The sequence below is a fragment of the Hemitrygon akajei genome, chromosome 17 (assembly GCF_048418815.1).
Source record: "Hemitrygon akajei chromosome 17, sHemAka1.3, whole genome shotgun sequence".
Classification (NCBI taxonomy): Eukaryota; Metazoa; Chordata; class Chondrichthyes; order Myliobatiformes; family Dasyatidae; genus Hemitrygon; species Hemitrygon akajei.
The window spans coordinates 37,366,934-37,388,897 of record NC_133140.1 but is presented as its reverse complement, the minus strand read 5'-3'; the positions used below and the strand labels follow the sequence as shown (position 1 = coordinate 37,388,897).

Genomic DNA, 21,964 nt, shown 5'->3' with positions numbered 1-21,964 from the left:
AAGGAAACAACTATGTACAAGTAGGGAGTGATTTTTTTTTACAACAGATTCATTGATTTGTGAGAATAAAATCAGGCCTATGAGGCATTATGTAGTTAAACCATTTTTCCCAGTATGAATCAAATTGTTCCAGCTTATGATTAACAGATGCTGTTATCTTCTCCATTTTGTAAATGTCCATTGTAATTTCCATCCATGTATTTAAAATTGGGCTCTCCTGTGATAACCATTTCCTAGTAAGAGTCTTTTTACCAGCCACCAACAGTATATTCATTAATTATTTATCTCTTTTCAACCATTCTTGAGGTATATATCCAAAATATATGGTCTTACTCTCCAAAGGTATTTCACATTTAAAGATGTCTTGTAGAGCATTGTGTATCCCTCTCCAATAGTTTTTGATAACAGGGCAGTCCCAAAAAATATGATAATGATTTGCATTTTGATTTCTACAATTTCTCCAGCAAACAGGGAGGTTACTATCATAATGGGATTTCTGAGAGGGTGTAATAAAATATCTTATCAAGTTTTTCCATCCAAACTCCCTCCATTTCTGTGAACTGGTACACTTCCACTGATATCTCCATATTGTTGTCCATTCTTCCTCAGATATAATTATCCCTCCTTCCTCCTCCCATTTTGTTTTAATGTATGAAGTTGAAAGTGTTTTAAGATTTGACAACCCCTTATACATGCTTGAAATGATTCTACTACCATTATCTGAATTATATGCTTTTCTAAAGAGCTCTATCAAGCATGTATTTGCCTTGGTTACATTTTTAAGTGTCTTATTAACATATTGTCGCATCTGTAAATACTGATAAAAATCTTGTTTTTCTATTACGTGTTTCTTTCTCTTCAAGCATTTCAAAACTGAACTGTGTTCCTTCTTTCATTATGTTGCAAAGACCTGTTATTCCTTTAGCTGTCCAGTCCTTAAATCCAGCATCCAATTTATTTGGTGTAAAATCCGAGTCATATGTACACCATTTAAGAATTGCAATATCTCCCTCTAGATTATATTCTTTTATAGTAGTTTTCCATATTTTAAGAGTCAATTTCACCCATGGGTTATCAATAGTATGTATGTACCTTTGCAGGTTGTTATCGGCCAAAATTGCTTGTATGGGGATGAGAAGTACCCACTCCTCAATGTTTTTCCATTGAGCGTCATATGATGGGTTGCACCAACATATCACAGCTCTCAACTGTGCTGCAAAATAATCATATAGACCTATTTCATTATTGAATATTGATGCTAAGATCCTGTCAAACATAATTGCCAATCGTTTGGAAAATATTTTGGGTAAAATTATTTTCTAAGATCAAACAGGCTTTATAAAGGGTTGTTATTCCTTTTCAAATGTTTGGAGATTATTTCACATATACTCGTCTTTTTTTAAAACTCCACAATGTGTCGTCTCTTTGGATGCTGAAAAGGTGTTCAATCGAGTCAAATGGAAATATTTATTTAATGTTTTAGAGAAATTTGGTTTTGGGTGTTAATTTTAATAATTGGATTAGAATTATATATAAAACTCTTATTGCTACTGTTATTACTAATAATTGTAGATCACCTTTTTTTCAGCTTTCACGGGGGACAAGACAAGGTTGTCCATTAAGTCCTGTTATTTAACTTAATATTAGAACCCCTTGCTATCGCTCTTCGTGAAGCTAAAGATATTCATGGGATTCTTGTGAATGAGACCATTCATAAGATTTCTCTTTACGCTGACGATTTACTGGTTTATATATCTAATCCCGAGGAATCTATCCCTGCCTTGCTAAAATTATTTAATGAATTTGGAGATTTTTCAGGATATAAAATAAATTTTAATAAAAGTGAACTGTTTCCTTTAAATGAATCTGTTTCTATATATGATAATATTCCTTTCAATTATTTTTAGGTGTTATAATCACTAAAAAAAAAGAATCTTTAAAAAGTTTGTTCCCTTGGTAGATTCGATGAAGTATTTATTTAGTAGATGGAACCTACTTACATTTTCACTTGCTGGTTGCATCCATACAGTCAAAGTGATGATTTTACAAAACAATTTATATTTAATTCAGAATATCCCTTTTTTTTGACTAAGAAGTTTTTTGATCGGATTGATTCTATTATCTCATCTTTTATTTGGAATGATAAAAGACCAAGAATTAGTAAATGCCACTTACAAAAATTGAAAAAGGATGGAGGTCTTGCTTTGCCTAATTGAAGAATGTATTACTGGGCTGTTAATGTGCGATATATGTCCTTTTGGTTACACTGGGTTGATAAGAACGAGTGGCCAATTGGGTAGACTTGGAATTGAAAGCTGTGGAACAGTTTTATTTAACCTCATTATTGGGAACTGCTTTACCTATACAATTAGCTAAAGTTGCTAATTTAAATTTATACCCTGTGATTAAGTATTCTTTACAAATTTGGCTCCAGTTCCGTAGTTTTTTTAATTTAAAAAAATTTAAACTTTGTAAATTTATCGCAATCATTTTTTAAGCCTTCTTTGAGTGATCCAATTTCTTTACTTTTGAAAAATAAAGGTATTAATTCTTTTCTGGATCTATTTAAAGAAGATAGACTGATGTCTTTTGAAGAATTAGTTGATAAATATTCTCTTTCATACTCACACTTTTTACAATTTCTTCAAGTTAGACATTTCTTACAAAAATATTTTTCTTACATATTGGATGCCGATCTGTTAGATACTAATACAAGTATGAACCTTTTGATGAAAGGTTCCATTGGAAGAATCAATTATTTACTATTACAATTGGATAAGCGTCCTTTATTTAAGATTACCAAGATTGTGGAAAGGAACTTAATTTGACTTTTATGACAGAGGACTGGTCAAGGATTCTGAAGTTGGTTAACTCTTCTTCAATTTGTGCTAGTCATTCACTGATTCAATTTTAAATTGTACATCATTACTATTTGACGAAGGAGAGATTGTCTAAAATGTTTCCTAATGTTGATAGTTATTGTGATAGATGTAACACTGAGACAGCTACACTGACACACACTTTGGTCTTGTTCTATACTGGAACAGTTCTGGAAGTCAGTTATTTCTACAATTTCTAAAGCACTTAAAATTAATTTACAACCTAACAAATTAACTGTGCCTTTTGGAATAATTCCTCAAAGTATCAGCAGTATTTCTGTGTCTGACCAATGTTCAGTTGATGTGGAAGGATACGTTGGCTCCCACTCTGTCACAATGGTTCTCTCAAGTGATGCTATGTCTTTGTTTGGAGAAAATTAGAGGTCGAACCTTTGAACCTATGTGTGATTTTGAGAAAAGATGGGGTTCATTTGCTCATTTCTTTCATTTGAGTTCATTGATAGACTTCCTCCACAATCTAATTGTAAATTTTGGTACTTTTGTTTTCTTGCTGGCGGTTTGACGTTTCTCTTTAGAAGCTTTTTGTATGACGCATGGCTCCAGGATTGAACACCTGATGGGGTTTTTTTTCTCACTTTTCTTTGCTTTAGTAGGGTTTTTTCCTTTTTTTTGTCACCAAATTTTTCAATCTTTAAAATAATGTTTTTGTTTCCTTGAGGCATCGTAAGTGTTACCTACTTCGATGTACTCTTGTTAATTTTGGATAATAATAATAAAAAGATTTGAAAAGAAAGAATAATAGACCAGTGAGCCTTACGTCTATGGTGGGAAAGCTGTTGGAAAAGATTCTTAGAGATAGGATCTATGGGCATTTAGAGAATCATGGTCTGATCAGGGACAGTCAGCATGGCTTTATGAAGGGCAGATCGTGTCTAACAAGCCTGATAGAGTTCTTTGAGGAGGTGACCAGGCATATAGATGAGGGTAGTGCAGTGGATGTGATCTACATGGATTTTAGTAAGGCATTTGATAAGGTTCCACACAGTAGGCTTATTCAGAAAGTCAAAAGGCATGGGATCCAGGGAAGTTTGGCCAGGTGGATTCAGAATTGGCTTGCCTACAGAAGGCAGAGGGTCATAGTGGAAGGAGTACATTCGGATTGGAGGGTTGTGACTAGTGGTGTCCCACAAGGATCAGTTCTGGGACCTCTACTTTTCGTGATTTTTATTAACGACCTGGATGTGGGGGTAGAGGGGTCGGTTGGCAAGTTTGCAGACAACACAAAGGTTGGTGGTGCTGTGGATAGTGTTGAGGATTGTCGAAGATTGCAGAGAGACATTGATAGGTTGCAGAAGTGGCAGATTCAACCCAGTGAAGTGTGAGGTGGTACACTTTGGAAGGACAAACTCCAAAGCACAGTACAAAGTAAATGGCAGGATACTTGGTAGTGTAGAGGAGCAGAGAGATCTGGGGGGTACATGTCCACAGATCCCTGAAAGTTGCCTCACAGGTAGATAGGGCAGTTAAGAAAGCTTATAGAGTGTTAGCTTTCATAAGTCGAGGGATAGATTTTAAGAGTCGCGGGGTAATGATGCAGCTCTATAAAACTCTGGTTAGGCCACACTTGGAGTACTGTGTCCAGTTCTGGTTGCCTCACTATAGGAAGGATGTGGAAGCATTGGAAAGGGTACAGAGGAGATTTACCAGGATGCTGCCTGGTTTAGAGAGTATGGATTATGATCAGAGATTAAGGGACCCAGGGCTTTACTCTCTGTAGAGGAGGATGAGAGGAGACATGATAGAGGTGTACAAGATATTAAGAGCAATAGATAGAGTGGACAGCCAGTGCCTCTTCCCCAGGGCACCACTGCTCTATACAAGAGGACATGGCTTTAAGTTAAGGGGTGAAAGTTCAAGGAGGATATTAGAGGAAGGTTTTTTAGTCAGTGGTTGGTGCGTGGAATGCACTGCCTGAGTCAGAGGTGGAGGCAGACACACTAGTGAAATTTAAGAGACTACTAGACAGGTATATGGAGGAATTTAAGGTGGAGGGTTATATGGGAGGCAGGGTTTAAGGGTCAGCACAACATTTTGGGCCGAAGGATCTGTACTGTGCTCTATCGTTCTATGTTCTAAATATGTCAGGAACCGGCCGAGCAAATGTTCTGTTTCAGTAAACAATGTCATTCAAATACATGTATGTATGAATCAACAGTCACCGGATAATAAAAGCATTACTGGCATATTCTCTTCATCTGTGCATTTAATGCATGAGATTAATGGTGCTCTCTGCTTAAAGTAGCAGTGTGCTTTTATTACAAGGTCAGCATATTTTCATTAAGTACATCTGTTAAGTTAGTAAGTACTAGGACTGTGGATTTGTTTAATCCGTATCTTGTGCACATTTAAACTGTAGGTGTAATTTAATCCGGTGAGGCATTACTGTTTCCTCCACATCAACTTTTTAGCACTTGGTGGAAAAAAAACTTACATTGCCATCCACTCGCATAGAAATCAGACCTGAAGTGCCTCCAGCATTTTGCATTTAGAATACAGTAAATCCATCAGAACAAAAGCAATCCAGTATTACTGATGTTTTCATGACGTGGTGTAACTCTTGGAGCTTTGCTTTTACTGTGACAGTGGCCCAGGTTCTATTCTGACCTTGGGTGACTTTCTGTACATAGTTTTCATATTCCCCATGTGACTGTGTAGGTTCTGAGGAGCTGCTCTGGTTCATCTGCTTGTTAAATTTGTCATCACCTGCAAATTTGGAGCTAAGAGGACCAGTTTTATGAAAAACTAGTTGGAAAAACAAGCAAACCCAATACATGTTTATTTCCACACTGCAGGACTCTGCTCCTTTGCTCTGACAGTGCCACCTGTGACAGGGTCAGACTCCTGTAGGATCTCATATGCTAACAGACGAACTCTTGATCTCCTGATCTACTTCACCGTGGCCTTTGCACACGCACTGCACTTTCTCTGTAACTGTAACACTTTATTCTGCATTCTGTTCTGCTTTTCACTATCTCAATGTATCTGTGTATGGGATGCCCTGCTAGTGGATGGCACACAAACAAAAGATTTTCTCTGTATCTCTGTGCAATGGTAAACCAATTGTGATTAATTGGGGATTACTGGAGCTCCCTGTATCACAGTATTTCAGCTTTGCATTTTAACATGGGGTGGTTCTGAGGGATCGATGAGGACAGGAGTGGGTGTGAGGAGAGTAGGCAGAACACTAGATGTGTAGTCAATCTCGACACTCACTGATTTATCAAATATATCAGCCTGTTCCAAGGTCTGGGGATAACCATCCATTATGAAGCCTTTTGTCTCGTTCAGATTCTGCAGCATGGCTTCCTTCAGAACATCCAGCATGATCCCCTGAAAAAAGAGAGCCAAAGTCAGAAGACAGTCACCAATCAGAAGATCAATCACAGCAGGAGGCCAACGTAGGCCGCAGCAGGATGTGGACCGGATGTAGAAATGAACCGAGAAGCGCCTGATGGAGTTCAATCCACAAACTTATGAAGTGATTCACTTTGGAAGGTCGAACGTGAAGGCAGAGTACAAGGTGAAGGATAGGGTTATTAACAGCACGGAGGAACAGTGGGAAATTGGGATGGGATCTGCGTCCATAGATCCACAAAGTTGCCTCGCAAACTGATAGGGTAGCATGACATTGTACCGACCTTTTAATCAACTCCATGACCAGTTCAACCCTTCCCTCCAAGTTTTTAAATCCATCAGCCTATGTAAGTGTCTTACATGTCCGTACCACTGGTCCTGGCAGCGTGCTCCACACTTACCCCTCTGTGTGTTGGAAAAAAAGGCATATGGTGTGCTAGGCAGGGTATTGAGTTCAAGAGTGTGGAGGTAGAGTTGCAGCTCTATAAAACTCTGTTTAGACCACACTTGAAATATTGAGTTGAATTCTGGTTGTCTCATTATAGGAAGGATGTTGAAGCTTTAGAGATGGTCCATGGGAGATTTACCAGGATGTTGCTGAAGAATTACAGATCATGCCTTATCAGGAAACTTAGAGCAAACTATGATTTTCTCTTTGGTGTGAAAGAAGATGAAGGGTGACTTGGTAGAAACGTATAAGATGATAAGAGAGGAAATCCAGCTTCTTTGTTTTCAATGTGGAAATGGCTAATACAAGAAGGCATAATTTTAAGGTAATTGGAGGAAAACAATCCTCTCTGTGGTTCTCTATGGTATTTCATTGACTGGTTCCTGAGATGAGAGAAGGATTCTATCACAAGCAGCTGAAGAACCTGGACCTATGCTCTTCAGAGTTTAGAAGAATGAAGGTTGTACACAGAGGCATCTCAGCTCTCTAGGGGGCATGACAAAGAGGTGTCAAGATGTTTCTGCCAATGGGAGGTATTGGGTAAGGGGACACAGTTACAAGATTTGGGGTTGGTCATTTAAATCTGAGGTGCATTGAAAATTCTCCTAAAAAATGGTGATTTTCTCCATAAAGGTAGCAGTCAATGCTTGACATATTAAGTCAAAACACCAGTCAGCTGTGATTGGGTTAAATATGCACCAGGCTTCCATTTAACCTATTCTGCACCTACCTGTGTGCAATAATTATGATCCTCTAGGCTTCTGAAAGGACCTAAAAGGGATCTGTAGCTGGAGTTACTCTCTTGGAGAAGAAGAAAGGATTGGAGGTTATGGTGTAGAAAGGTGGAGGAGATCAGTTTACCGCAGGTCAGCAGGTGATGGGGAACAGAATGGTACTCACCACTGGAACCAAGCCTCCTTCGAGCATTATCTGCTTAATCCTTTCGGGGTGTGTGAAGCCATATTTCTCCCTGATTTTCACAAACTGGCCCCCTGAAACGCAGCACAGGTTACCAGGAGACTCGATCATTCGTTTATGTGCAGACCTTCCTGGAGCTTACATTTGCACAATGCCCCTCAGCTGTGTTACAGGAAAATTAGTAAGGGAAATTTAGCACTGAACCACACAGAGGGAGCCAAGTTTTGGATTAGGGATGTATAAAATTCCTGTACTTAATAAGATTAGCTTTATTTATACATTGAAACACGAGTCAAATGTGTTGTTTGTGTCAATGCCCAGCACAGTCCGGGATGCGCTGTGGGCAGATCACAAGTATTGTCACGCTTCCAGCGTCAACATAGCATGCCCACAACTTAATAAACATTACGTTTTTGGAATGTGGGAGAAAATCGGAGGAAACCCAGGGAATTAAAGGGAGAACGCTGCAAAGTCCTTACAGTCAGCAGTGGAATTGAATCTGGATTGCTAGCACTATAAAATGTTATGCTAACCACTACGCTATCATTCCATTATGGGGTCGGGTCTTCGAGCCTGCACTGCCATTCTGAGATCATGGCTGATCATCTACTATCAATACCCGGTTCCTGCCTTGTCCCCATATCCCTTGATTCCCCTATCCATAAGATACCTATCTAGCTCCTTCTTGAAAGCATCCAGAGAAATGGCCTCCACTGCCTTCCGAGGCAATGCATTCCAGACCCCCACAACTCTCTGGGAGAAGAAGTTTTTCCTTAACTCTGTCCTAAATGACCTACCCCTTATTCTCAAACCATGCCCTCTGGTACTGGACTCTCCCAGCATCTGGAACATATTTCCTGTCTCTATCTTGTCCAATCCCTTAATAATCTTATATGTTGCAATCAGATCCCCTCTCAATCTCCTTAATTCCAGCGTGTACAAGCCCAGTCTCTCTAACCTCTCTGCATAAGACAGTCCGGACATCCCAGGAATTAACCTCGTGAATCTACGCTGCACTTCCTCTATAGCCAGGATGTCCTTCCTTAACCAGAAGAATGGTCTACTTCTGCACCTATTGTCTATTTGAGCTCTACTAGCAGATCTTTGCTATATATTGGTGGTAACAAATAGACTGTAGAAAGGATCAAATAGTTTGCATAACAGGCTCTTTTACAAGAAGTGTCTCTCTATCAGTAGGTCCCTTATATCATATGTGAACAGTACTTATCTCTTTTGCTTTGGTGAGCTCTCTCCTTTGGTCTTAAACTCCAGCTGCTCTTCTGCCAGCACTGACTGCTATCTTTAATTCACCCTCCAATAAAATCTCCACATCTGTTGGGTGAGTATTGCAGGGCACCTCCAGATTAATGAAGGCCACAAAAATCGATTCTGAGCCTTTCTCGAGCCTATTTTCCAGGAGTTTTATAGTCTCCTATTGTGCATGCACTTAATGGTGTATTTAGAGAGAATGCTGTCATAGGCAGCCATGTAAGTAAACATGGCCCAAATCTCCCAGGATCCATGCTCAAGGCTGTAGTGTTGAAGCAGTGCAGATTCCCTCAGGAAAGAGCCATGTGTGCTTCCTGAAGATACTGTAATTCACCATCAGGAAAACTTTCACATTGAGGGATCTGAAAATTCCCCAGCTTGTAGCAATGTTCAGCTGATCATTAGGAGCCTTAGTCAAGATTCAAGATTGCTTATTGTCATTCTTCAGTACATTAGTGTAAAGGAGAATGAAATGATTGTTACTCTGCATCTGATGCATCTTAAAATCACAATAAGCATAAAAACACAATACAATCAATCCTACAAAACACAATGTACAGTAACTGATGGGTGTCGCCATGCGTACCAACGTGAGGTTATCTTATCTAGCATACACATAGACTGATTGTACGCACCTAAAGTATCTGATCATAAGGTTAGTGCTGCCTGTCACTGCCTGTCAAAGTGACTCTTGGCAAAAAGAACTCCTCCAGGTAGCAGCAGGGCCAGTGACTCTGTCAGTGTGGGCAGGAGGTGTGGAGTGGAGCATAAAGTGTCAGTGTATGCAGGGATAAAGGGTACCGGGTTGCTGTGGAGAGGGGTGGCTGAAGTGCATGTAATAATGTAGGGTGGATTAATGGGTGGAGCTGTTGACCAGCCTGACAGTTTGGGGAAAGTAACTATTTTTGAGTCTAGACGTCCTGGTGTAGGTGCTTTGTAGCCTCCTACCTGACGGGTGTGGGACAAACAGCCCATAAGCAGGATAGGTTCCATGACCACACTCCCGAGTATTCACATTCTCAATTTTAACCGATGACCCTGTAGGTTTCTGCAAAAATAAACAAAGTGAGGCGTTTTATATTTGACAAACACCGTAGCTCACTTTATCGAACTCCCTAACCTACACAACAAAAGCATGCTAAAAACCTTTCACATAACAACGTCATCGCTTCAGAGCAGCCTCTTAAAGTGAAACCCCAACTCAATATCGGTGGCCGTGAATTAAGTATATTTCTCCTGATTATGTTACCCTGCACAGGCCCTGCCAGAATTCACTAAAATTGGGACTGTGAGCCTGTCTGGAGGTCGGACGAGCCACCCGGCTCGGGTCCTGTGTTCCATGGGTGGAGGAACTGCAGGTGCCTCGGGCTCGTCCAGAGGTGTGTTGACCAACTCATGGTCACGTTGTGATGCCGGGGCATGGCAGCAGAACACTCCAAATCTTGGTGGGCCGGTTTAAGGCAATCTATCCCTTTACCCCTCATATCTATAATAAAAAGTCTTTTCTCCCCATTCCAAAACATGAAACGGGCCATCGTAAGAGGGCCAGAGGGGACGCTGTGGTGCATCATGCCGGAGAAAAACAAATGAGGTGGTGTGTTCGTCAACAGGAACTCAAGAGTGCTGTATCCCATGATGGGAGGTAGGAATAGGTGCAAAGGAATTGAATTTACTGAGGAGAGTACAACACTGTTGAGAGGCCGACCAGACAGTCATAGCATCAGGAATGAAATTACCTGGCACTCACAATGGCTGCACAGACGCCAATTCAGCTGTGGACGACTACAGGTCCTCCTTTGGAGCCATTCAGAGCCCCGGCAGGACCCATGAGAGACGAAACTGCCAACATTCATCGGTCTGGGAAGCCCTCAGAGCAGCCTTTAAGGAGTGGTGATACTGCTCGCATAGGTCATCGGACTGCAGGTGATAAGCCATGGTGTGATGTAGCCAACCGCTGAGGTTCCGGGCCATCGCAGGCCAGAAGACTGTAATGAATTGGAGATGGCAGTCAGAGGAAATACTCTATCAGATGGGGTACCAAACCGAACAACCCAGGTGCTGATGAATGCCCAAGGCACGTTTGCAGCTGTCGTCGATGGTATAGGGATGTCCTCTGGCCACCTGGTGGTATGGCTCACCACAGCGAGAAGGTGGGAGGGGGAGAAGAGGACCAACAAGATCCACATTGACAGGGTCAAACCATTGCTCAGGGACCTCAAAAGGTGCCAATAGTGGCTGAATATGACAATTTTTGCCTTCTGGCACTCCACACAAGCTGCAGTCCAATTACATATGTCCTTTCTGAGGCCGTGCCAAACAAACTATAGTGCAACCAGTTTCGGTAAGGAGCCATGTGTGGAGTCGAAAACAGTCCACCTCCAGTTTGTGGGCATATTGGGGCAGGGGTGACCGGCTGAGACATCACGCAGGAGAGAAATCCCAGTCTCCCCAAACTTAATGTCAGCCAACTGCAGGCCCGTGACTGCTGTTCGGTAAGCCTGAGCATCACTGGTTTGGTCAGCTGCCACACCAGCATGGTCAACTCCTATGTGTACAGCCTCAATGGCTGGCTGTGAGAGGCAATCAGTCATGGCATTATTTTTCCCCTTGATATGTTTTATATCTGTTGTGAACTCAGATACGTAGGCCAGGTGGCATCGCTATTTTGGCCACCATGTGCATGAGGGTTTTGTGGTCAATGAACGCTGTGAAATGGCGACCCTCTAGAAGAAAGTTAATAACTCATCAGGGGTGATTGATAAGTTAATGGCCTATGGTAGAAGGAGATGAGTTATTAACTTCAAACTTTCTGCCTAATCACTCAAAGAGTTGACCTACGAGAAGCATGTAATGATAGCTATATAACCTTGGGCCGCAAACTTATCAATCACCCATCTGTGGACACTTTCTGGAGGTCCAAGTTCTGTATGCTCCACGACCGCTGGACTAAGTGTGTAAATGTAGGAGGGGTCTATGTTGAAAAATAAATGTGCTAAGTTTTCTAAAATTGACTCCTTCTACCTCAGGCCACAAACTTATCAATCACCCCCCTACAAACTTCTTTCAGATGGTGGCAGAATAGAACTCCAAACAATTGTTTCCTCTTTTTTTGCACGACTTACATAATTTATTTTTTATATATAGTTCTTACTGTAATTATAGTTTTTATTGTTATGTGTCGCACTGTACTGCTGGCACAAAACAACAAACTTCACAACATATGCCAGTGATAGTAAACCTGATTCTGATTTTGACATCAAGATTACAAACACCAAGCATTAAAAACAGGTTTCTGGACACACCCACGTAAAGCTGCCGTCTGAAATGGTCCAGCAAGCCATCACGTTCTGTTACCGATGGGAAATACATGTCAACCTTGCTCACATGCTTGTATCCTGTGATTAGATTAATGAAAGAGAAGACAGTGTACTGTAACAACTGCTCACTATGGGCTCTCCTACACAACAGCAAGACCACACGTAAAACAGATCCTATCTAGCGGAACTCTGGTAACCCACAGCTTCTGGTTGTTTCAATACCTCAGCCTCCTTTAACTTAGACTTCTATGACTTTAGCCTGCTTCGAAAACTCACTGCAGGATAGGGAACCACACTTCACCTTTAGATTAAAGAGATTTCAGTCTTCTGCACACATGATTTGAGTTCAGCTATTTCAGAGTGTTTGTTCTGGACAGAAGTTGATAGTTGTTCTGCTGTTGCCATCAACACCTTGGCTCAATTCATCTGCTTTTCTTTTTAACTTATCTGATTGCCACCCTATTACGTTATTCAGCATCATCCCCCATAACAGCATTACTTAAATGGATCATTATTACTATTGCCAGTGGTTATTAAAATATTAACCCTCATGAAACATTCATGTTGGCTTCCCTCTTCACTCTGGTTTGTAAACAAAACAATAGCTACTGCTTGGAGACTGAGAAACGGTGTATATATTCGAAATATTCCGTTGCTTTTCAGTCCATTATCTAGATGTGGTCTTTTAAATTACCATATCAGATAACTATCTCATCATGATTTCCACCTGTTGAAATAGCTGCTTGTTTTTCTCTTAATAGACGGACCAGTCATTTCCCTTTGGCATAGCACGACCTAAGTAAACGAATTTTCATGGTGTCATTACAGGAATGATAACAAATCCAAGTTTCACACTAAGCAATGTGAGGGGATATTCCCTGTCAGCCAAGAGAGGACTGATTTCATTTTGGGAGTGTTCAAGAAGCTAGAGCTGGAGTGTGGATGATTCCAAGGTTGGAAAAGATTACACAGAGAAAGGAAAAGCCATAGAGGAATTTAAAAATTATGGGAAGTTTGAACTCCAAACTTTGTTTAGCTGCGGGCCACTGTAGGTGAGTAAGCACACAGGTCACAGGTGAACAGGATGAGGTGAAGTTTGATGTGGGCACCAGTGTTTTGAATACAATGGAAGGTAGAATGAAGCAGGTGTGTATTAGACAGCTCAACACTAGGGTTAACAATGGTGTGGATGAGCAGAGCTGGGTGATGTACGGGGGAACACTGGTAGTCTTAATGATAACGCTAATGTGCAAAGCTCTTCTTGGGATCAAGTTTGTCAGTAAGGTTTCAGATCATTGTCAGGGAGAGGGAGGGTTGGCTGCTCAGGATCTAAATTTATGGCAATGCTTAAAGACAGCGTCTCAGTACTTAGCTGGAGCAAATTTCTCCCCACCGAGAAGTACACAGAAAGCTGACCGCTTACAACACAAGAGATACTGCAGATGTTAGAAATCCAGAGTAATACACAGACAATGGTGAAGGAACTCAGCAGGTCAGGCAGCATCTATGCAGAGGAATAAACAGCCAACATTTTGGGCCACACCTTTCATCAGAACTGGAAAGAAAGAAGGAAGAAGCCTAAATAAAATGGCAGAGGAGGGGAAAGAGTAGACCATATAAGGAGAGCAATGAGAGAGCGTCTCACTGAACTCTTGTGGAAGAGAAGATTTTAACGGCTTCAGGGTAGACCCAAGTGAAAGAGACATTGCAGTGGAGCAGCAAATCATGAACACAAGAGATTTTGCAGATGCTGGAAATTTAGAGCAACACACACAGAATGCTGGAGGAGCTCAACAGGTGAGGCCACATCTACGGAGAGGAATAAGTGACAGTGTCAAGAGCTGTATGAGGAGATAGAGTTGTGGGTAATGAGCACACACGCGAAAGCTGATGTTCTCCTTTCAAGTGATGTTACCAAGGGATGGGATGTGGATGAGGAGTAGGAGACTTCAAGTCTATTGTTGCAGGAGTGAGAAGAAAACCTTGGTCAGACCAGACTACATCTGAACAGTTCAGTTCTCTTAACTATATATATAGCTATGGCACCTAAGACTTTTGCACAGTACTATCTTTATCAACGTGAAGCAGAAAGCAAGTTTGTAAATCTCACAGGAGCAAAAAATGTTGGGAATGAGGGTGGAGCATCACAGGAGGGGTGTGGGACAGATGGCAGAGGAGTGCCAGGGGCAGAGGGTGCCGCGGGTGTAGACACACCCAGCCCTGAGACATCAGGCAAGGTCATTTGATTCCAAACAATCATTTATTGATCATTACAGAATTTCTCTGGTGCTACCCATTCCCTCCCTCTCCCTTCCCCTTCTCTCAACCATCATTCCTCTCTCCCTGGCCCCTTCCCCCTTTCAGCCTACAATAGAGACCCATATCACAATCATCACTCACACTTGTCATGAAATTTGTTTTCTTTTCAGCAGTGGTACAGTGCAATACACAAAATACTACAGTACTGTGCAAAAGTCTTAGGCATATTAGTACATAATTAGGGAAGGACGACTGAACAGCAAGCTTGAGCTAAACTATTGCAGGAAAATCAGTTTTGTTAAAAATAGACTGTAGCAAAAAATACAAATAATTTTTGATCATTACATCTAAGCAACTGAAACGTAAGGAGTGGTAATTGTGGAACATTGGGGGTTCAAGTCAGAAAACTACGTGTAGGAATTTCAGGCATGAGAAAACTGTACTTTGGAAAGAGTCATCAGGAATGTCTTAAATATGTGAAGGGTGGCTGAGGGGAAAAAATCAGAGTAGACCTCATGGACAGTGTGAAGTACTCAATTACTATATGTAGTAACACTGTCAATGTTCTCATTACATGATGAATTGTTGTTGCAGTAAAGAAACAAGCCATTCCATCCAAAAAGAAGTTCAGAGCTAATATATTCAGTTCTCAAGATCCTTCCAATTCACATATTCTGTTCTTCCTTTCTTCTCTAACTTCCTTAAATTAATCCATGGCAGTCAAACCGACCTATTTTTATGGCAGCAAATACTATTTTCTAGTAATTCTCTGAACACCAACGTTACTTCTAAATTTGGCCTTGAATTTATCACTGTCGATCTAATGCCTGGACACCAGTTCAGTTGTCCTCCATGAGTAGAAATATTCTATGTCTTTTACACTGATCTTCATAAGTTATCCATTTCTGCAGTCTATGTCCTTACTAGGGTATTGAGAGGAAGGTACTTAACAAGGAGCTTAATTAATCCATTCTTCCAAGAGGACCACGGCCTTGCCTGGGTTTGGAGGCTTGTGTGCCTCAATGACCCGGAGAGCTACATTGGCTGGAGTCAGGGCTTTATGCTTTGGCTCTTGGTAGGGTCATCCATACTAAACAGGTCTAAAGGGCAGAGGCCAGACTAAACGTGGCTCACCAGTCCTCCAGGTTTGAGGGTTCAGCTCAGGGTGAATAACCCTGATTGGAAAAACAAAATTGTTAAGGAAACAGCAATGAAGAATTCTTCTACACCTGAGTGTGATGGTATTCATGAGTCTCCATCCGGGACTTGCACAACTGCCAATGGTGAAAATTGAGAAGAAATTACTGACGTGCTGAAGGAAGCCCTAAACACCGCCAGGGATGGAGGATCTTCATTGCTGCCCTAAACTCCAGCAGGCATAACAGACAGGAAGTAAGTTAATTAATCTATTGAATTATGGGTTTGTTGTCTGGGAGACAGCATGTTCACAGCATCCAGAATATTCACTTCTATTGGTGCCCAATATCAACTACAGAAGATAATAGTAATCGCAGCACTAATAGAAATTGGTATCTCAGCAACCCCTCCTCCAATTTACCAAGATATTCTGTTCTATTAGTGTCCTTTTTTATTTCTCAAGGTTACGCAGAGGTTTATTTTTCTGTGTCACCTATTGCCTAAAAAAATTAACCATTTATATTTTACTCACATGCATATGTTGAAGATGGAAGAAACTTGATTCTTCCCTTTTGGAAGTTGCACACGTTTCCTGGAACCCTTCACGTTGTACAACTGTCCTTTATCCAGGTTTCCTATTTAATGGAACTTCACTTGCTTCACATTTCCAAATTTGAATCCTTTTCAAAGGTGTCCTATTACCTCAGAAAGTACTTTGCCACTTATGAAGTGGCACAGATAGATTGACTGAAATAGTAAGAAAGTGCCATTGCCATGAATCTTGATTCAGAAGAAAGCAAAAAAAATACACAAACTGCAGATGCTGTGAAGCTGAAATAAAAGAGAAAATGTTGGAAGTACTCAACAGGTCAGGCAGTACCTCTGGTGAAAAAATAGAATTAATGCTTCTGCTTGATGATCCTTCATCCAAAGTGAACAAGTGAGAACAATGGGGTGTTTTAAAATACAGAAGGGGAAAGAACTTTCATAGATTTGAGGAACTATATAACATAGAGACAAACCCTTTGGCCTGACTTGCTCATCCTAGTCAAGTTGTTGAACAGTTAGCCCCATTTGCCTACATTTGGCCCATATCCTTCTAAAGTAGGGGTTCCCAACCATTTTTATGTCATGGACCAATACCATTAAGCATGGTGTTCCTGGACCCCAGGTCAGGAACTCCTGCAACCCTTTCTTATACTTAAAACTGTCTAAATGTTTTTGAAACTCATAATTGTATCCACTTCTACCACTTCCTTTGCAACTCGTTCCATACACTCAACACTATCTGTATGAAATGTTGTCCCTCAGGTCCCTTTTCAATCTATTGGTCATCCCTCAGTCTCTCACGCACCAGAGACTGAAGCCCTAACCCATCCAGCATCTCCCTGTACATGCTCAACATTCTAACCTTCTTCACCAGCCTGTCCACTTGTGTTGGCATTTTCAAGTAGCAATGTGCTTGCACCCCTAGGTATCTCTGCTCTACAATTTTCTGTCATTTACAGGACACATCCTGGCCTGGTTAGTCTTATCAAAGTGCAACAGCTGATATTTACCTGAAATAAATTCCATCTGCTGTTCTTCAACCCCCCTGGCCTGGGTAGATAGAAAAAAATTGAGTATTTGAGGGAGGGAGAAATCCTAGGTTGTCAAGGCAAATGCCTTTGGTGCATTTCTTGTTAACATTGCCAATCTAACTGATGATAAAGTAAGATTTCTTTGTCCTGATGGTTTGCATTAGGTTTTGTCAATATCAAGAGTGTTAGCCTAGGTTCAGCATTTAAGCAGTGTGCTGAGGGCCAGCATCTGGACTGTGGGCCAGGTAAGTGGCCGAAACTGGGGTCTGGACTAGGTGTGGAGGTGGGATTAAACTGCAACTGGGGATCTGGACTGGGTATAGAGATGAAATCAGACTAGAGCTGAGGGACTGGAACTGGAGATCTGGATTGAGAGTGGAGATGGAATCAGGCTGGAACTGAGAATCAGGATTGGGTATGGGGATGGGACCAGACTGGAACTGAGAATCCGAATTGAGAGTGGAGATCAATTCAGACTAGAACTAAGCGACTGGACTGGTATGGAGATGGGACCAGACTGGAAATGAGGGTCTGGACTGGGTATGGAGATGGGACAAGACTGGAACTGGGAATCTGGATTGGGTATGGAGATTGAATCAGACTAGAACTGGGAGACTGGACAGGGTGTGGAGATGGGACCAGACTGGAATTGAGGGTTTTGTCCTAGGTCTGGAGTTAGAATTGAAGGTTTGCACTGGGTGTGTAGCCAGGTGTGAGTTGGGTTGGAAGCATCAGAGAACACACATCAGGGTCTGGTGTGCTTGGCTTTACAAAATAAAGCACACAAGTTGAGACACAACGGGGTCTATCTCCGATCTCTTCAAACACATCATTTCACAACACTTCTGCATTCCATAGTAACCATATTATTCCATCTCATTATTGCTCTTGTTCATCTCCTTCTACAGTGAAACTTTGATAAACTGGAAACCCCAACTTTCCTGGTGCAGGACCAGATTTTTCATGCTTTTGGGCGTTACTCCTATTAACATCCCAGCACACATTTATTTCGCCTTTTGTTTACATGTTATATGTTAAGGTATGAAGTAATTGCAGGAAGATGGGGTTGAGGCCAGATTTGGATCAGCCATGATATTACTGAATGGGGCCAAATGACGTACTCCAGTTTCTATTTCTTATGTTCTAAGAGACAAAAAATTTATGTTTATAAATACATACCTAGTTTATAATTCTGATGCATTGTCCAGTCATGTCAATGCATTAAAGTTCACTAAGTGAGAATAAGCAGGGTTAAGTTTCCTACCAAAGAAAAATACTTGACTTTTTCTTGTTCTAATGCAGAATATTGACCTACAAGAGCAGTTATTGTTAAATGAAGTTTTTGTGCAGCAGAATACGATTGCAATGCAGAAAGCTAAATTCTGTAAACGCATGCAACTGGAAACATAAACACAAATGCTTCAGATACTCAGACAGCATCTATAGGGACAGAAGCAGAGTTAACATTTATAAGAAATGAAGTTGCTTTAATCTCTGTGTGGTATCCTATCATGAGCTCTATCTAGCAGGCAAAATACATTTTGAAAGATTTGATGATTGTTGGTTTTGGTAGTTACAGTGAATAGATATTGACCCAAAATCTACACAAAACCCTGTTTGTAAAATATATTAAAAGATGCAGCAAAACAATTTTTGCCCCAGTTGTATAACTATATACACTGCCTATCTGACCAGCGATATGGTGTCTAGAACAAGTTTAATCCTAAAGTTATAGCAAGGTCTGTTTATAATTAAACATTTGTCCATAAACCAACATGACTAAAAACGACCATGCTCATTCACTGTGGATCTCTGCTGTATGCATGTTAACTGCTACCGTATTGGAACAGTGACAGCACTTAGCCCTGTAGTGCTTTGAGATGTTGTAAGGTGATGAAAATTAGCAACAAAGTGCTTATTTCTTACCCACATTCCCAAAACTAGAATCAGCACAGAATAAAGCTCAAAGTTCAAAATTTATCATCAAAGTACATACCGACTGTATATGTCACCATATACAACCCTGAGATTCACTAACTCAGTCCAATAATCACTATTCGCCTCTTTACCTGTTTCTCTCTCATTGCTTGTTCATATTCCATCTGCACTGTATCAAGCTCAGCCTGCTTGGCATCAAGCTCACACTGAGCCTTCTCCAGATCCTCCAGGGCAATGGCCAAGTGACTTTCCTGTACAGTAAGGTTTGCCTTGAAAATAGTGAATAAAAGTGTTATAAATGTCAACTAAAACTTACAGTGCAATATTTAACATTTAAATTTCTAATACAAATTAGAATTAAATACTAGAAATCATAGTCAAAAGTTCTGTTGGAAGTTCAAAGTTGAAAGCAAATTTATTATCAAAGTACATACTGTGTACGTCCCTGTGTACAATCCTGGGATTCATTTTCTTGTGGGCATACTCAATAAATCCATAACAGAATCAGGGAAATAATCATATGCTGAAAACACTCACTATGATGTGAACATAAACCAAAACATTCCAACAACGAGGAAATGCTTGGTTTGAAATTTTACAGATGTTATTGCTCAAGATCTGTCAAGTTTGGCAAATTTTGCATCTTAGGGAAATGGTTGTAATTGTGAGATAAGCATGGACAAAACCCACCATTCCGTATCTTGCCTATTCAGCCTCAGTATACTTCCAGTAATGTGATATCCATTAATTTCTGCAAACAGTTTCTCTGCTACTGAAAATTAACAGTCACAAGCACAGAATGTTGATGACTAGGGATTTAAGATGTAATTGAAACAGAATAGGAATTTAAAATTAACTTTTTCCTATTTCTTTTAAGCCAGTGTTTATGTCTTTATTTCTTTAGCTATACATGATTTTCTAATAAAGTGACCTCAATTTATACTTCCATTTCAATTCTTGCAGTGTTTTTCATAATCTTCTATTCAGTTTTTTTCCTTTATTACGTATTGCATTGCACTAGAGCCACGACGTTAACACATTTCACGACAAATGCCGGTGACATTAAACCTGATTCTGATTTATTTGCTTGCTCTGTTTAATCTAGTCTACGATAACTAGTCTTCTTCGTTGTGCTTTTAGCAACTTGAAACATGAGAATATTAAAACCAATCACTCAATGTTCAGTCCAATTAATGATGGATGGTGTCAGACACACTGCAAAAATAAATTATTCCTCCTTAGTTTACTGATTAACTGGCAATTGTAGTGAATGTTTTATTCTACTCTACTGCTACAATAACGTGTCACAAACCTTAAGTGGCAAGACTTCTTTATTTATCCCATGGAAGTAAGCCATGGCTTGGGTTCAGGAGCAAAGACCAGCAACATTACCACAGACTCGTCTGGCCACATCAATGTTATAATCTGGCATTTGAAAGTAGGGACAGAGCAGTTCAACTGTCTCCTCATTGACGGTATCTTTAGGAAATTGTTATGAAAACAAAAGCATCATTTTGAATACAGAATAATACAGAAATGCGCTATAATGGAAAATGTCCCGTATATTCCTCTAACCAAATGCATGTCCTGTCATACTTTTGTTACCGACTTTCAGTGAAGTCATCGATAATATCTTAAACAAATACACCCTACCCTCGTTTCATGCGGGGGTTATGTTCCTCGCGGTCGATGCAAAATGTGAATAATTATTTAAATGGAGAAAATAGGGATGCGTTCCAGAGGGCTTCCTAAATGTTTTATCTGTAATTTATTCACATTTTCATACCAATACGACACAAAAGCAGTACCACAAGGCACATTCTTATTATATTTCATCAATTTAAGGTAATATTCAATGTAATAAATCATAGAAATTCAACATACTAGGGTGTACAGTACTCACCAGGTGTGTTCGTTCTGGGAGATGAGTGGGTGTTGTGGTGTCGGGCAGCTTTACATGGATAAGGTGGACATCGAGCACAGCAAGGGGTGAAGGAAGGCTCACAGAACGGCAGCAGGAAATGATACCGGTTTGAAGAAAGTGCTGAGGGTTGTTTGCTTGGCAGCATTTTGTTTTCCAGCATAAACTTGCTTGTAGGGAAGAAGGGTTGACGGCAGGAAACTGAAACGCCGGCTCCGTTCTAAACTTGGGTCCATGTCTATCACCATTTGTGCCAGGTGTTCCGACTTCCACCATTCCCTCACCGTTGGTAAACTCCCGGGATTTTCAAAATCGTCTGTTGCAGCATCTGAGAGAGAGTTCGCCGCAAAAAAAAAGAATGTGGATCATCACACCTTGGTCGAGTGGCTGAATCAGCGATGTTGTGTTAGGCGTCAGGAAACGCACTGTTAGATCACGTTGAATGCTGCCCAAATGTTTAGGATGGGCTGGCGCATTGTCAAGCAACTTTAAAGGCAAGACTCTGTTCCCAGCAGTGGCGTCCCAGAGCTGTGTTACCTTCACCTGTTGCCACGCGGTATATAATTTCCAACATTGTTTTCAAGTGTTAAAGCGGTTCTCTGTCGCTCGGCTGATGGCCCAGGACATGACATCGGACGCCTAGGAGGCATAGTTAAATATTTCCAGCACAAAATCACTGCACCGTAGGTAAAACCAACAAAAGTTTAAGAGCGCAAGATCGCACATCCACAGATGGCCAAAACCAATGCGGGACTGGCGGGAGCGAGACTGTGAGGCGCGCGCACGTGACTTGTACTGGCGGGAAAGCGGTGCGTCTCGTCCCGACCATGAGGGATGCGCACGTGACTTGTACTGGCGGGAAAGCGGTGCGTCTCGTCCCGACCATAAGGGATGCGCACGTGACTTGTACTGGCGGGAAAGCA

General features: G+C 40.9%; 2 protein-coding genes across 4 annotated transcripts in view; one reads left to right on the top strand and one right to left on the bottom strand.

Moving 5' to 3' along the window:
• Positions 1-21,964, top strand: part of vrk3 (VRK serine/threonine kinase 3) — a 97,000-nt gene that overhangs the window by 42,111 nt on the left and 32,925 nt on the right. Inside the window, exons 7-8 of the mRNA XM_073069661.1 lie at positions 10,148-10,268; positions 17,347-17,427. Coding sequence (XP_072925762.1) covers positions 10,148-10,268; positions 17,347-17,427 — 202 coding nt within the window. The remainder of the gene's footprint in view (positions 1-10,147; positions 10,269-17,346; positions 17,428-21,964) is intronic.
• LOC140740617 (adenylate kinase isoenzyme 1-like) lies at positions 423-21,445 on the bottom strand. Of its 3 annotated transcripts, XM_073069936.1 has the most exons (7): positions 21,024-21,445; positions 19,252-19,389; positions 10,626-10,874; positions 9,838-9,937; positions 7,603-7,694; positions 6,114-6,230; positions 423-1,213 (listed from the first exon to the last, which is right to left on the bottom strand). In XM_073069936.1, the coding sequence occupies exons 3-7, from the start codon at positions 10,740-10,742 to the stop codon at positions 1,205-1,207; spliced, it is 435 nt and encodes a 144-aa protein (XP_072926037.1). In that variant the 5' UTR covers positions 10,743-10,874; positions 19,252-19,389; positions 21,024-21,445; the 3' UTR covers positions 423-1,204. The 3 variants fall into 3 exon arrangements, with proteins under 3 accessions (XP_072926037.1, XP_072926035.1, XP_072926036.1); XM_073069934.1 differs by lacking the exon at positions 423-1,213 and having other exon boundaries at positions 4,623-6,230; XM_073069935.1 differs by lacking the exons at positions 423-1,213; positions 6,114-6,230; positions 7,603-7,694; positions 9,838-9,937; positions 10,626-10,874 and adding an exon at positions 16,226-16,433.